The sequence below is a fragment of the Cherax quadricarinatus genome, chromosome 83, assembly GCF_038502225.1.
Source record: "Cherax quadricarinatus isolate ZL_2023a chromosome 83, ASM3850222v1, whole genome shotgun sequence".
In the NCBI taxonomy this organism is placed as follows: Eukaryota; Metazoa; Arthropoda; class Malacostraca; order Decapoda; family Parastacidae; genus Cherax; species Cherax quadricarinatus.
The window spans coordinates 17,338,661-17,351,658 of record NC_091374.1 but is presented as its reverse complement, the minus strand read 5'-3'; the positions used below and the strand labels follow the sequence as shown (position 1 = coordinate 17,351,658).

Genomic DNA, 12,998 nt, shown 5'->3' with positions numbered 1-12,998 from the left:
GAGCAGTGATAGAGGGGGAGGCACTGTCAAGAAATCTTAATGAAAATAAGAAAAAGTTTTGGGGAAAAGGTTAAAAAAAGCCTGAAAAAATGGTTTGCGGAAAAAAATAGGGGGTTAGTAGGGGGGGAATTGGGGGTTTGGGCAAGGAGAATTTTTTTAAAGGAACTTTAAATGCCCGGTGGGGGGGGTGGTTTTTCATGCACGGGCCCAGGGGGCCCCATTTTTTGGGAGTAAAAAGGCAGGGGGGTGTGGGGGGGTAAGGGACAGAGAATAAAAAGGGGAAAGAAATGGAACTGCCCGGATCGACGGGAAATTTAAAAGTGAATGTGGGAAGAAGCATGATAAGGATAAAAAAAATTTGTTAAAAAGTTTGGGATATCAGACTGGGGGGAGTATAAAGGGGGGAATGTATTCAGATATCTGGGGAGGGACTTGTAAAGCAGATTGGTCTATGAAAAAAACCCAGGTGAATCACTGAAAGATGGGGGAAAAGGTAAGGGAAACTGGGGAGTTTTGGGGGAAAACAAAGAAAGTTATCCAAAAGGAAATTAAGAGGGAAAATGTAAAAAAGGGGTAAATTTTACTAATGCTCCATTGGGTGTAAAAAAGGGTGTTAATGTTGCAACAAAAAAGGGTTGAAGGCGGGGGGATGCGTCGAAGGAAAGAAAAGGTTTAAATGTAATGCAAAAAATCCATAGTTTTGGACATTTAAAGTGGGGGGGGTTTTAAAAATCTTTTTTTCAGGGGGGAAAAAAGGGTTGTTAGGAAGTTTGGACATTTAGAGGGATGGAACAAACTGAATGATTTGGGAGGACTTTTAAATCTGTGGGGAAGGGAAAGGTAGGGGGGGACCCTAAAAAAGGTTAGGGAAAGGACATGTGAGGGGGGCCCTTGAACTTCCAGCCCCTTAGGGAGTTTAAGATAGGAGGGGGTGGGGACTAAGGGTTTTTTATGCCCAAAAGTGATTTTGGGAAGTGAGAAAAGTAACTTTTTAAAAGGGGATTCGGGGAAACCAGTTAGTGGGACTTGAGCCCTGGGGGTGGAGTACAGTGCCTGTGCCTAAAGGAGGGTGTTGATATGTTGCAGTTTTTAAACTGTTCTGTGGCATCCCTTTAGTAAGACAGTGATAGAGTGAATGATGATGAAAGTTTTTCTTCTTTTGGGTCACCTCCCTTAAAGGGGAAAAACTGGTGTTAATAAACAAAAATTTAAGGGTCCTTTCATGACCCCATCTTCAAAGGGTTTTGAAATGCCCCCCTTCCCAAAAAAGGGAAACTTAACTAAATCCCAACAACACATACTGAAACTGATGTTATCACCACTTACTTGTCTGGCATGAAAAAATGAGCCCTGTTCCCACTCATCAAAAAAACCCCTAAATAATTACAGTACATGTTTTTTTAAAAAATTTAATTTTAAGGGGCATACCAATATACTTACTTACTCAAATATAGTACTTTTTTTACGGGAAATGATTTGGGAATTTTCTACTTGAAATTCCCTTAAAGGTCCCTTTTCATACATGTACAAGCATAAAATATACACCCCTCGGGGTTTTTCCCATTTTCTTTCTGGTTCTTGTTCTTTTTTCTTTTCCTCTTCCCTCCAGGGGAAATGGAACAGAATTTTCGCCTGTGTGCTTGGTGGAAAAGGGGCGACAAAATCCCGGGAGAAAGGGGGCCAAAAACCCCCTTCTCCTGAAAATCACTAAATTTAAAAGAGAAACTTTTTTTTTTTTTGGGCCCCCCTTGTCTCGGTGGGATCGGCCGGTTTGATAAAAAAAAAATTACTGAAATTTTCCCATCATTATGACAGAACTGCAAAATTTCTTGATACAGTGACCCAAAGGGAAGAAAACATCTAGGGAAATTTTTTAAATCTTTTCACACACCATCACTTGTTTTTTCCCAGACGGTGTTATATCCCCAGAAAAAAAATGGCTTCATTGATGTTTTGAATGGAATGGGGTTTTTAAAATTTTTTTTATATACAATCATTCTCTTTAAAATAAAACTTAACACATCCCAAAAAGATCATTTTATTTTTTTTATACGTATATTAAAGTATTTTAATATGGCTAAAAAATTTTTACCATTTTTTATTATAATAAAAAAATAAAAGGTTTATAATCATAATTTTTTTGTATATAAATAAAAATTTAAGACAGATTTTCAAGTAGTTATTAGTTTTACCTGTGACAGGGCAAAAGCTACTGGTTAAACCATTTGTGAGATCTCAGCTCTATTGCAGGATATTAAAAACATTTTGGGTGGCACATAGGGTATGCTTTTTGACTTGTGTTTATAGGGCTAAACGGGGTAAATAAATGAAAACCCTAAAAAACGGAAGCAATAAAAAATTAAAATTGTGTGAATAATAAAAAAATCATGGGATAATAGTGAAAAATAAATATGATTATAAAAATTTTCCATTCATACTTAAAATTTGTGTACCACATAAACATAACTTTTTAAAAAGGGTTTTCATAAAAACCGGTGGAAACCCCCCAGACTTAGTTCAGGCTTTTGGGAAGGGCGGGGCCAGGGATGTAGGAAATTAAAAGATCATTTGAACTGTGATGTCCCAGCATTAAGGGCCCAAGAAAAACTTTTAATGGAATGCTTTCCCTTCAGTGTGTCATTTTAAAGTGAGGGGAAATTACAGATGCGTAAAATTTAAACCAAAATATTAAAAGTTAAAACACCCTTGGTGTTTGCCAGTATAAAAATAGTGGGGCAAAACCCTGACCCAAACAGAAAACACTTGGGTACATCCATAAATTTTATTTTCCCTTCCCGTTGTATGAACCTGCCCAAATTGTCACATTTTAAACCCAGTTTTTAAAAAAGTACCCTGGCATCATCCCAGGGAATTTATAAAAAAAGGTTTTAAGAAGGAAACAAATTTAAAAAAAAAGCTTTTTTTTGGGAAAAAATGTTGCCTTCTGCTAAAGCCCAAGCCCTGCCCACAAACCTCCTTTACCCCCCCCCAATATTCAGGATGGCCCCCCCGTTTCCCCCAACAAAAATTTTCCGCTCCCCCAAATCTTTCCCTTTTTTTATTCTTTTCTAAAACCAAACCCCTCAACAGCCCTCTGACTAATACTTTCTTTTAACTACACCCCCCCTCCTAATTTCCCCCTACAAATTCTCTAAAGATATTTACCCACACATTCCCCTTTAAAAAACCCTCTAAGGGTCTTGGCTGCAGCATTTTAAACCATGCTTAAATCCATAAAAAGTTTTGGGGTACCATTTCCCCTGTACTTTTGTTCTTTACCTCCACATTCTTTTTTCACAGATACCTCAAGCCCCCTCCCCTTTTTTCTTTTCATAAATTAAGGCTTTCTTACCCCAAAACCCATCCACTAAAAAAATCAACTCCCAAATTTTGGAAAACATTTACTTCTTCCATTTCCCCCCTCCCCAATGTATATCCGGGTTATTTTTATCTAAATTGTTTTCCCCCTCATCCCTTTTTTTATCTCTTTCCCACATTAAACCCTTCCTTTTACCCCCCCCAAACTCCCCAAAACCCCTTTGAAACCTTTCTTTAGAACCCCCAAAACCGGGGAATCATAAGCAAAAATTCCGTGTCAACTATTTGTAGTTGATCTGGTTGGAACCTGGGGGGGTAAAAAACGTAGATCTAATTTGGACAGTTAAAGGGTTAAAGTACATACAACAAATGTTAATTTTACAAAAAAATTAAAAAAATACCTTTTAAAAACAATGAAAAAAAAAACAATGTAAAAAAAAAAAGGGAAAAAAAACCAAAATTGACTGGAACAGTATACAAATAACCGATTGGAGAGAGGGGGTTCGTCAGACCAAAACATTTTTAAAGGTTTCCTCTCCTATTTGTGGGTTATTTGTGAAAACAATGTAAACTTATCTAAGAACATAAAAAAGGAAAAGAAACTGAAAAGGGCCCATTTTTTTGCACTCAACCCCCTTTTCCTTTTATTCATCAGACTTTGGCCTCTCCTATATTAAAATTTTGGCTTTTTTTTGAATTTTTTATTCACAAAAAAATTGAAATTCACCCCTATTTCTTAGATAATAAAATATAATTAGAAAACATTGGTTATGGTTTAGTGTCCTAATAAAATCAGACCTTTTAAAAAACCCATAAAACAGACTAGGGGATGGGGGGTTCAGCCATTTTTTGGAATGCTAAAAAAAATTAAAAATTTTTCTCTAACCCCATTAATTTAAGCAATTTCCCAATCCTAAAAACAACCCAAAATTATTTTACTTTTAGTAACTTGTTTCCTTTCCCTGTAAAATGATCCCGAAAAAACAAAAACCCATAAATATCTTAAAAAAGGAAAAAAAAGGGATTCAGTTTAAAACCATATCAAAAAGTAACATTTGTTTTTCTTATCTTTAGGGGTGGGATATTTAATAGGGTTACCATTACAGCCCCATTCTCTCATCCCCAGAAAAATTCCCCGTTCCCCTTATCTGGTCATTTAAAAAAGATAGAAGTCATTAAAAAAAAAGGAAAAAGGGGGTCATTTGGGCTTTTTGGGAATCCTATCCCAAATGGTGGGAAGAAGAAAAGTGGGGGAAAAAAAGGGGGAAACAAAGGTTCTTGGCTTTTTGGTTGGTATTAAAAAGGTGTATTGAACAGCCAAATAAAGTTCTCATTTTTAGGAAATTGGGGACCGATGGCCGGGAGGGGTTTTTTGGGAAACCTCAAAATGGAATGTATTTGAAAAAAGTGATGAACCCCATTTTTCGGGAAAATTACTACCATTATATTATGGGGGGAAAAAAAATAAAAAAAAATTTAAATTACAAATTTTTTGTCGTTATCTTTATAAATTTGAAAAAAAACAGGCTTTTTTCCTCTAAATTATTTATTAGTGAATACTATCTGTGAAAAAACCCCCAAAAACCCTTTACATAATCTTCCTCAGTCCCCCTCAAGTAAAGTCAAAAACTGACAGAAGGGGAAAGACCAGTAGCCTGCAGCACCCCTGACCCTTGACACAAAATTATTAATTAAATTCTGGGGAACAATTATCTTTAAATTAATAAAATTTATTACAAAAATTTAAATTTTTAATACAACTGTTTTTTTTTAAAAAAACACAAATTTCTTAAAATAAAAAAATATAATTTTAAAAATTTAAAAATTTACAGTACCATAAGAATGAAAAAATTCACTCAAGATAGAAAAAAAATTTAAAGATAACCCACATTATTCCTGGGGGACTTGGGCTAGAACTCAGCCATCTTTTTTGGGTTTGACTGTAAAAGTCTGCCATTGTGGCCACAGTAGCACATTTTTAAACCCCCTTGCCGCTGAAAACCCCCAAATCTTGGGTGCCCCCTTTGTGTCGTAAAAAAAAAAAAAAAAAAAAATCTTATAAATGATGAGAATTTTTTCCCCCGGGGGTTGACCCCAAAAGAACAAATTTGATGAAAAATGTATGGAATTATACTCTAAAGGTTTAAATCCCTTTGGAATTTATGAATAAAGCGATTTGTCATTTTGATCCTATTTTCCCCAATTCCACTTTTCCCAGTCAATTAAACTATACTTTTTTAACCTCCATTTTTTCTATTGACTGAGTGCAAGAAACTGCCCTTTTTACTTTAACTACCCAATAACGGGTTTGGTAAAAATTTGCAATTTGGCCAATTTCCAAAAATTAAAAAATATGCCAATTACAAAATAGGGTCCAGAATAAACCCAAAGCAGACATTTTTTTGGCTCTAAAATAACTTTTTCTTTTGTTCATCAGTCATGTCCCCACCCCCCTGTTATTTTTCTGTTTCCCTATTTAATTTTTTTTCAAAAAAAAAAATAGAATTTTTTACGGGTTATGAGACAAATGAAATTTAATAATTAAAAAAAATAATGTCAACCCTTTCCATATTGCATATTAAAATGGCTATTTGGGAATTTATTGGGACAATAATCATTTTTTTACAAAACATCGGAAAAAAACTTTTTCCCCCTTTTCTTTGAGCTCCTTTTCCCGGGTTTTTTGTAAAATCAAGCAAAATAAATTTATTTCTATAATATGTTTCCATTCTATAAAATGGGGACCAAAAAAAACAGAATACAACCATAAATACTATAAAAAGACCAAAAAAATTCGGCATTTTAAATTTAAAAAAAAAAAAGGAAGTTGGGGGGAGATATGGACATTGGAAAAGGGAAAAAAAAAAGATGAGTAGTGGGGTTGAAGGGGGTTGGGAATAGTTTTAAAATGCGATTGGAAAAAAGGGAAGGGGAGGAGAGGGGGGAAAAAGGAGGGGGGGGGGAGGGGGAAAGAGGAAAAAAGGGGGGATAAAGGGGAAAAAGGTGGTTATGGGATTTTTCAAAGGGGAAGTGTTAAATTAAGAAAGTAAAGTAAAGGGAAATAAAAAAAAAGGGTGGAGGGGAAAAAGGGAGCAGATGATAAAAAAGTGGGAAAAAAGGAATTTTTTTGTTTGAAAAAAATAAAAAAATTTTTGGGAAAGGGGTTAAATTTTAAAGGGCCTAGGAAAGTATGGATTTGTCAAAAACAGAGTGGGGGAGTTAGTAGATGGGGAGATGGGGGTTTTATAGATGGGGAATATTTTGGGGAATTTTTAAATGTTAAGGAAGAAACAGGGGGTAATTTCATGCCAGGGGGGAGGTATACCATTTTTTGGGGTGGAAGAAGACATAAATGTAAGTGGGGGGAAGGGGTGGAGGTCGAAAAATAAAAAGGTTAAGCGGCGGGAAATTGATGGGATCATGACAGAAATTTTAAAAAGCAGGGGGGAAAAGGTTGGAGTGGTTGGTATTTGTTTAAAAAAAAGAGGGGAAGGTACCTGGGGATTGGCGGAGACAGGGTATAGTCCCTTTATATAGGGGAAAGGGAAAAAGGGAGACAAAAAATTATAGAGGAATAAGTTTCTGAGTATCCGGGAAAAATTAAAGGGGTAGGGTTATAATTGAAAGAATTAGAGGAAGACAGAATGTGGATTGGGATAGAAGGGGGTTTTCGGGAGTGGGTAGGGGATGTGTAGATAAAGTTTAAAATTTGAAGAAATTTTATTTTAGAAAAAAGGTAAGGGAAGTTTTTTTTTCCCATTTATGGTTTTAAAGGTTTTCCCGGACGGGAAGGGGATAGAGGGAAAATGTGGGTTTTAAAAAATTTGTTTTTGGAATAAGGTGTTATTAAATGCTTGGGATTTTATGGGGAAAGGAGGCCAAAATTGGGGTTGGGAAAAAGAGGGAGACTATTTTGTAAAAAGTAGGTTTTAGCAGGGATGTTTTAATTCACCAGGGTTTTTTAATAATTTATAGATGGGGTTTAAAGGGAAAGTAAATGTAGGGTGTTCGGGAGGGGGGGGGGGGTTTAAAATTTTTGGGGAATCAGTTTCCCAAAGAAAAAAAAATTTGGCCAAGTTATTTTTTGCTGATGAAAATTCAGGGGGGATTCAAAAAAAAATTGAAAAAGGTTGTGGATGATTTTGGGGAAATGTGTGAAAAGGGTTTAGAAATTGAAAGGAACATAAAAAGATAAGGTGATGAGGGTCAAATATTTAGATAAAAAAAAATTGGGATATAAAAATTGGGGGAGGGGGATATGGAAAGGAATGTTTTCAGTATTTGGGAGTTGACGGCCGGGGATGGATTTATGAAGGATGGGGTTTAAATTTCAAATTGTGGGGGAAAAAAAAGGTGAGGGGGAGGTATTGGAGTAAAAAACGATATGGGGGCAAAAAGGGAATTTTAAATATAAAGTACCAACACTCTTAAAGGGGGTGTGAAGTTTGGGGGAAATGAAAGAAAAAGGGGGCGGTTGGAGGCAGGGAAAATGTCCTTTTTAAAAAGGGAAATTTTGGTGTAAATATTATGCAGAAAATTTGGAGTGGGGAAAATTAAAAAAGGGTGTGGGGAAAAAGTATTAGCGGGGGGGGCAGAAGAGGGGGTTTTTGGGGAAATTTAAGAAATGGATCAAAGAGAAATGACAGGGAAGATATAAATCTATGGGGGAAGGGGGAGGGGTTGCCCTAAAAAGGGTTGGAAGGGGAAAAGGGAGGGGGTGGGAAAGGGGGATTTCCCAACAAGTGTTAAGGGCTGTAAGATAGGGGGAAGGGAGAGAATGGTCCCAGGCCCCGGGGCGATCTGTTGGAGGGGGCTGGGGGAAAAAACCCGGAGCAGGGATTGGGGAAAACCGTTTTTTTCATATAGTCGGACTTAACCCTGGAAAGGGGAAAATACAATGCCTGCACTTTAAAGGAGGGTTTGGGATATTGGCGGGAAACTTTTGGTATCTTTATATGTGTATGCTTCAAAACTGTTTATTCTGGCCCCTCAAAAAAAAGGGATAATGGGGAAGTGTGGTGAAAGTGTTGAATGAAAAGATTTTTTTTTTGGGGTTTTTTCTTTTTTTTGGGTCCCCCCTGCCCCGGGGGGAAACGGCCAACTTTTGAAAAAAAAATTAAAAAGTTTTTTTAATTTCCCAAACATTGGCTCAAAAGACAATTTTTACCCCTTTCCTGGGGTGGGTTACAAGACCAACCCTTTCTAAAAGGGTGAGGGGTCTAGGGGAAGTTCTCTAGCGGGTCATTTGGGGTATCAAAACCATAAAGGGAAATTTAAAGGGCAAATCCCCACCTTACAAAAATCTTTTGCCCCCTACCAAATATAACCCACATAAATCTTCCCCAAATGACCCCTTTTGATCTGGCCTCCATCCATATCTTCACTGACTAATGACATAACTTCTCCCCAGCCATCACCCCAGAAAGTATATTATGGAATATTTTTTTCCTGTAAACGTAAAGCTCAATCCAAACTGAATAACCCAATTCAATAAAAAGGTTTTTTACTATTCTTTATATTACTACTGACCCATTTTTTAAGGTTATTACATAAATCTTTATCATTGTTTTTTTGAAACATTTCTTCATTAACCCAAGATTATTTTTTTAAAAATTTTTTAAATTTATATTGCATTTTTAAAATTTACATTTAAACATATATACCATGATATACTTTTTTTTTCAAAAAGCTGGCTTTTCCCAAAAAGAAGGTACTCAAAAAAAAAAAAAGGGGTTTTTTTTAAGTTTAAATTTATCGGGAAAAGGGGGTTACTAGCCCTTGCTCCCAGCATTTTAGTTCCTTTTCGACACACAGGGGTTCTGGGGGAAAAAATTCTGCCCCTTTTTTCCCTCCCAGGGAAAATTACAAATATCCCCTTTACAAAATTTTTCTGGTCTTATATCAAAAAATATCTATCTTTTAAAATAGTTGATTTTGTTTTTTTTAGGCTGATGGATATACAAATATTTAATTACATTTCTTTTTAAACATGTCTTTTTAAAACATGGCAAAAACAGTATAATCTTTTAAAAATACTGGGGTAATTTTTTCCCCACACCATCACAATTCCGGTTTTTTTAATTAAAAAAATATCTGTTTTTAATTTTTGAATTTTTTGACATGCAGCCCTTTCCCCAAACCCGGAGAGGCCCTAAAAGCCAAAATTTGATTGGGGTTGTAAATATTATCAGAAAATTTAAAGGCAAAAATTAAGAGAAGGTGTGGAGTTAAAAAAAAGTACAGTGGACCCCGGATAACGATCAGCCCCCAACCCGCCCAAATTTTAAAGGGGTTTTATTTTTGTAAGTTTTTTTTGGTGTTTTTTTTGGGGTCGAAAAGGACTAATCTAATTACAATATTTTTTAGGGAACAAATTGGTCTATCGGCACCCAAACAGACCGGATTGAAATAATATAAGAGGGGGGGTCCACTGTTTTGTCAGGGGGCTAAAGGGGGGTTTTTGAGGTGGTTTTTTTTTAGAAGAATGGATAGAGAAGAAGGGAAAAGCTTTATAAATTAAAAGGGAAAGGCGGGGGTGGGGGTCTTCCCTGGGTTGGGGGAGGGGGGGTAAAGATTTTGGTGGGTGGGGGGCTTGGATTTCCCAGCAAGTGTGCATGAGTGTGTTAGATAAAAGAATGGAGATGAATGATATTTGGGCCCTGACAGCTTTTGGGAGTGAGCGGGGAAAAATTTAGTGGGGGATTTGGGAAACCCGGGGTTATTTTATACCCGGACTTGGGTCCAAAGGGGAAAGTAAAAATTTTACCTTCCCCAACAATAGAATTTTTGCAGTTACATTGCCCCTTTGAAAAGCCCACCGAAGATTGCCCTTTAAAAAACCAGGTGGGGGGGAAACTGACCTCCTACACCCAAAATAGGATCAAAGCCAAGGTATACGGGCACACCGGACAACGATCCCCTTTCCACAGGGGGGAACAAATCTTTTCACCTACAAAAAAAAAGGGATTAGTATTTTAAAGAAGGCATTCTGGGGCATTATCCCTATATTACTTCTGGCAAATATTAATAAATTATTAATATTTTTTTTTTTCTTAATTTAATACACCCATTTTTAAATACAAAACAGGATGACCCTATTTTTATTTTTAAAATTTTTTTAAAAAATACCAACCCTTTTGGAGTTATAAAATCCCACACAAATGTTAGCAAAATTTTTCCTAATCTCGGAATAAAAATGTAATTATGTCCAAATATAAACCATTCCCTTAGTGTATTGAGTTTAATTCTCACCCAGGAAAACAACACATTTATTTTAAATTACATTTATTAAAAAAACTATTTTAATTACAATTACACCACCACCCAAATTTCCCCGGAAAAGCTTGGTTCCACCCCTGGAAAATAAGTCTCCCGGAAAATTTTTAACCTTTTTCCCCGGACATCCCTTTAAAACTATCCCCATAGTATTTAAATTTTGTACAATCATTATTTAAATTTCTTTTACCAAAATTTTTTCCCTTTTATTGCTATACTTTTTTAATTATTTTCACTGTATATAATGTATACATGGTAGGGGAACCTTAATCCAAAAATTTTCGAAAACAGTATCATTTTTTCCTGCTATCTTTATGTTTTTTTTGGCACAGTGGGGGGGAAATACTCTGTATGTCATCCTGCCAGAATGTAGTAGGGCTTTTCCAAGTAAAAAACAACTCTGGAACAGTTGAATACAAATATCCGGGGTGGCGGGGTGCCAGGTGGTGGCGGGGTGGGTGGTTGGCTGACTGAATGTGGCTGTCTCTCTCTCTCTCACACACGGGTGGAAAGTAAATCATACATAGTAAAAAATTACCTAGGATAAAAAAATTCCCAGACACAGTGCTTTTTAATGGATTGGTGCCCCAGTCCCAAAATTTAAATTAATAAAAAATTATTATTATTATTACAATAAAAATTTTAAATTTTAATAATAAAATATTATTATTAAACTATAATATTGCCTGCCCATTTACTTATTTTAAAATTGTCAAAGAGTGAGGTAAACAAGATTAAATGAATAAACGAAAAGAAAAATGAGAGTAGAAGGTTCACAGATAAAAAAAAAACGTTGTTGTTGTTGTTGTTACCAACCGGGACACGAAGGGTTTTTGTTCCCCTTTTAAGCCGACCAGAAAAACCTCTTTTGTTAATTTAAAAAGGTTTAAAGAGTAGCATTTTATTATATAATTTTAAAAAAATATGAGGGGTTAAGAAAATTCTATATTAATTTTTTATAAAATTTTAATGTCCTCAGTATTTTATTTTGGTTTTTTCATTAAAAGGGCTTAAACCAACTGCACTCTTAAGGGAGTGGCTCTGAGACAGACAAGCAGACAGAAAGACAGACCCCAGGTGACAGAAAAAACAGACACACAGGTAGACAGAAAGACAGACACAGGTAAAACAAAAAGGCAAAACCCCCCGGTAGACGGGAAAACACAGGTAGACAGAAAGACAGACAACAGGTAGACAGACACAAAAGACAGAAAGACGGGCACACAGGTAGACAGACAGACAAAAGGTAGACAGAAAATTCCCCCGGTAGAAGAAACACAGGTAAAAGAAAGACACAAAAGGTAGACAGACCACGGGTAGGCAAAAGGGGCAAAACACACAGGTAGACAAAAAGACACACGGGTGAAAGAAAGACAGACAAAAAAGGTGACATAAAAACAGACAAAAGGTAGACAGACAAACAGATGCAAAAAGGTTAAGTTTTGGCACGGGAAAAACAGATAAAGGGAGACGAAACATGGGAAAACGTAAAAACAAATAGAGTTGGAAGAAGGGTTTTTTTTTTTTACAATTTCCAGTGCAAGATTCAGCCCAAATTTTTGGGGCCATTAAAAATTTTTGCCCAGTTAGTACATTTAAATACAGTATGATGCCAAAGGACAGGGTTATCAAACTGTGCCCCCTGCGCCGGTTTGCCGCGAAAGTATTGTCAAATTGAAGTGGTGTCCGGGCCCCCGGCCCCAGCCAGCGAATGCCGGTTGAAAATTGGAAGGGGAAGGAACCATATCAAGTTGGATTTAGGTTTTTCCCTATCATTTTTAAATTTTTTAAAGGGGTTTTTTTTCCTTCACAAAACATTCCCTTTGTCACCCCTCCCTGTCAGGCCCCAAAAACCATTTGTCTCCACTCCCCGAAAAAAGCTCAAAGCCTGTTTTATGCCCAAGTTTTTAGCACAAAAAACCTCTTTTACCCTCCCCCCTTTTCTTTTCTAGGGGGGCCCTTTGCCCTCCCTTTCCCCTTCCATTACTGTTTTAACCTTCCAAGTCATTTTATTTTGTTCCATCCTTTCTAAATTTAAATTTTATTTACATTAACAACCCAGGATAATGGTTTTATTAACTCCACACTTCCAAATCAAAAACCTATAATTTTTTTAAAAAATTTTTCAGCATATTTTTAATTTTAGACTGACATTCCCCTGCCCTAGTTAGTTTAATATTTTTATTATAAACCCCCACCCCCACCCTGTGGGCATTAGTAAAAAAAAGATTACAGAGGACATAAGGGCCCAGTTTGGGCCTAAAAGTTTTGATAGCTGAGCAAGTTAAAAAAGGAATAACCCCAAAAGCAAAAAGGAAAATAAGCCAATTTAAAAAGGTAATGAACCCCAGGTAGGTCTGGCCTGAAATCTGAAAAATTTAAAAGGATTTACAGATTACAAAAGG

At 36.2% G+C, this 12,998-nt stretch overlaps 1 protein-coding gene across 1 annotated transcript in view; it reads right to left on the bottom strand.

Annotated features, from left to right (window-relative positions):
• Positions 1 to 2,773, bottom strand: part of LOC128702233 (laminin subunit alpha-like) — a 206,955-nt gene extending 204,182 nt beyond the window's left edge. Inside the window, exon 1 of the mRNA XM_070102903.1 lies at positions 2,705 to 2,773. Within this exon, the coding sequence (XP_069959004.1) occupies positions 2,705 to 2,773 (69 nt within the window). The remainder of the gene's footprint in view (positions 1 to 2,704) is intronic.
• Between the last annotated feature and the right edge of the window lie 10,225 nt (positions 2,774 to 12,998).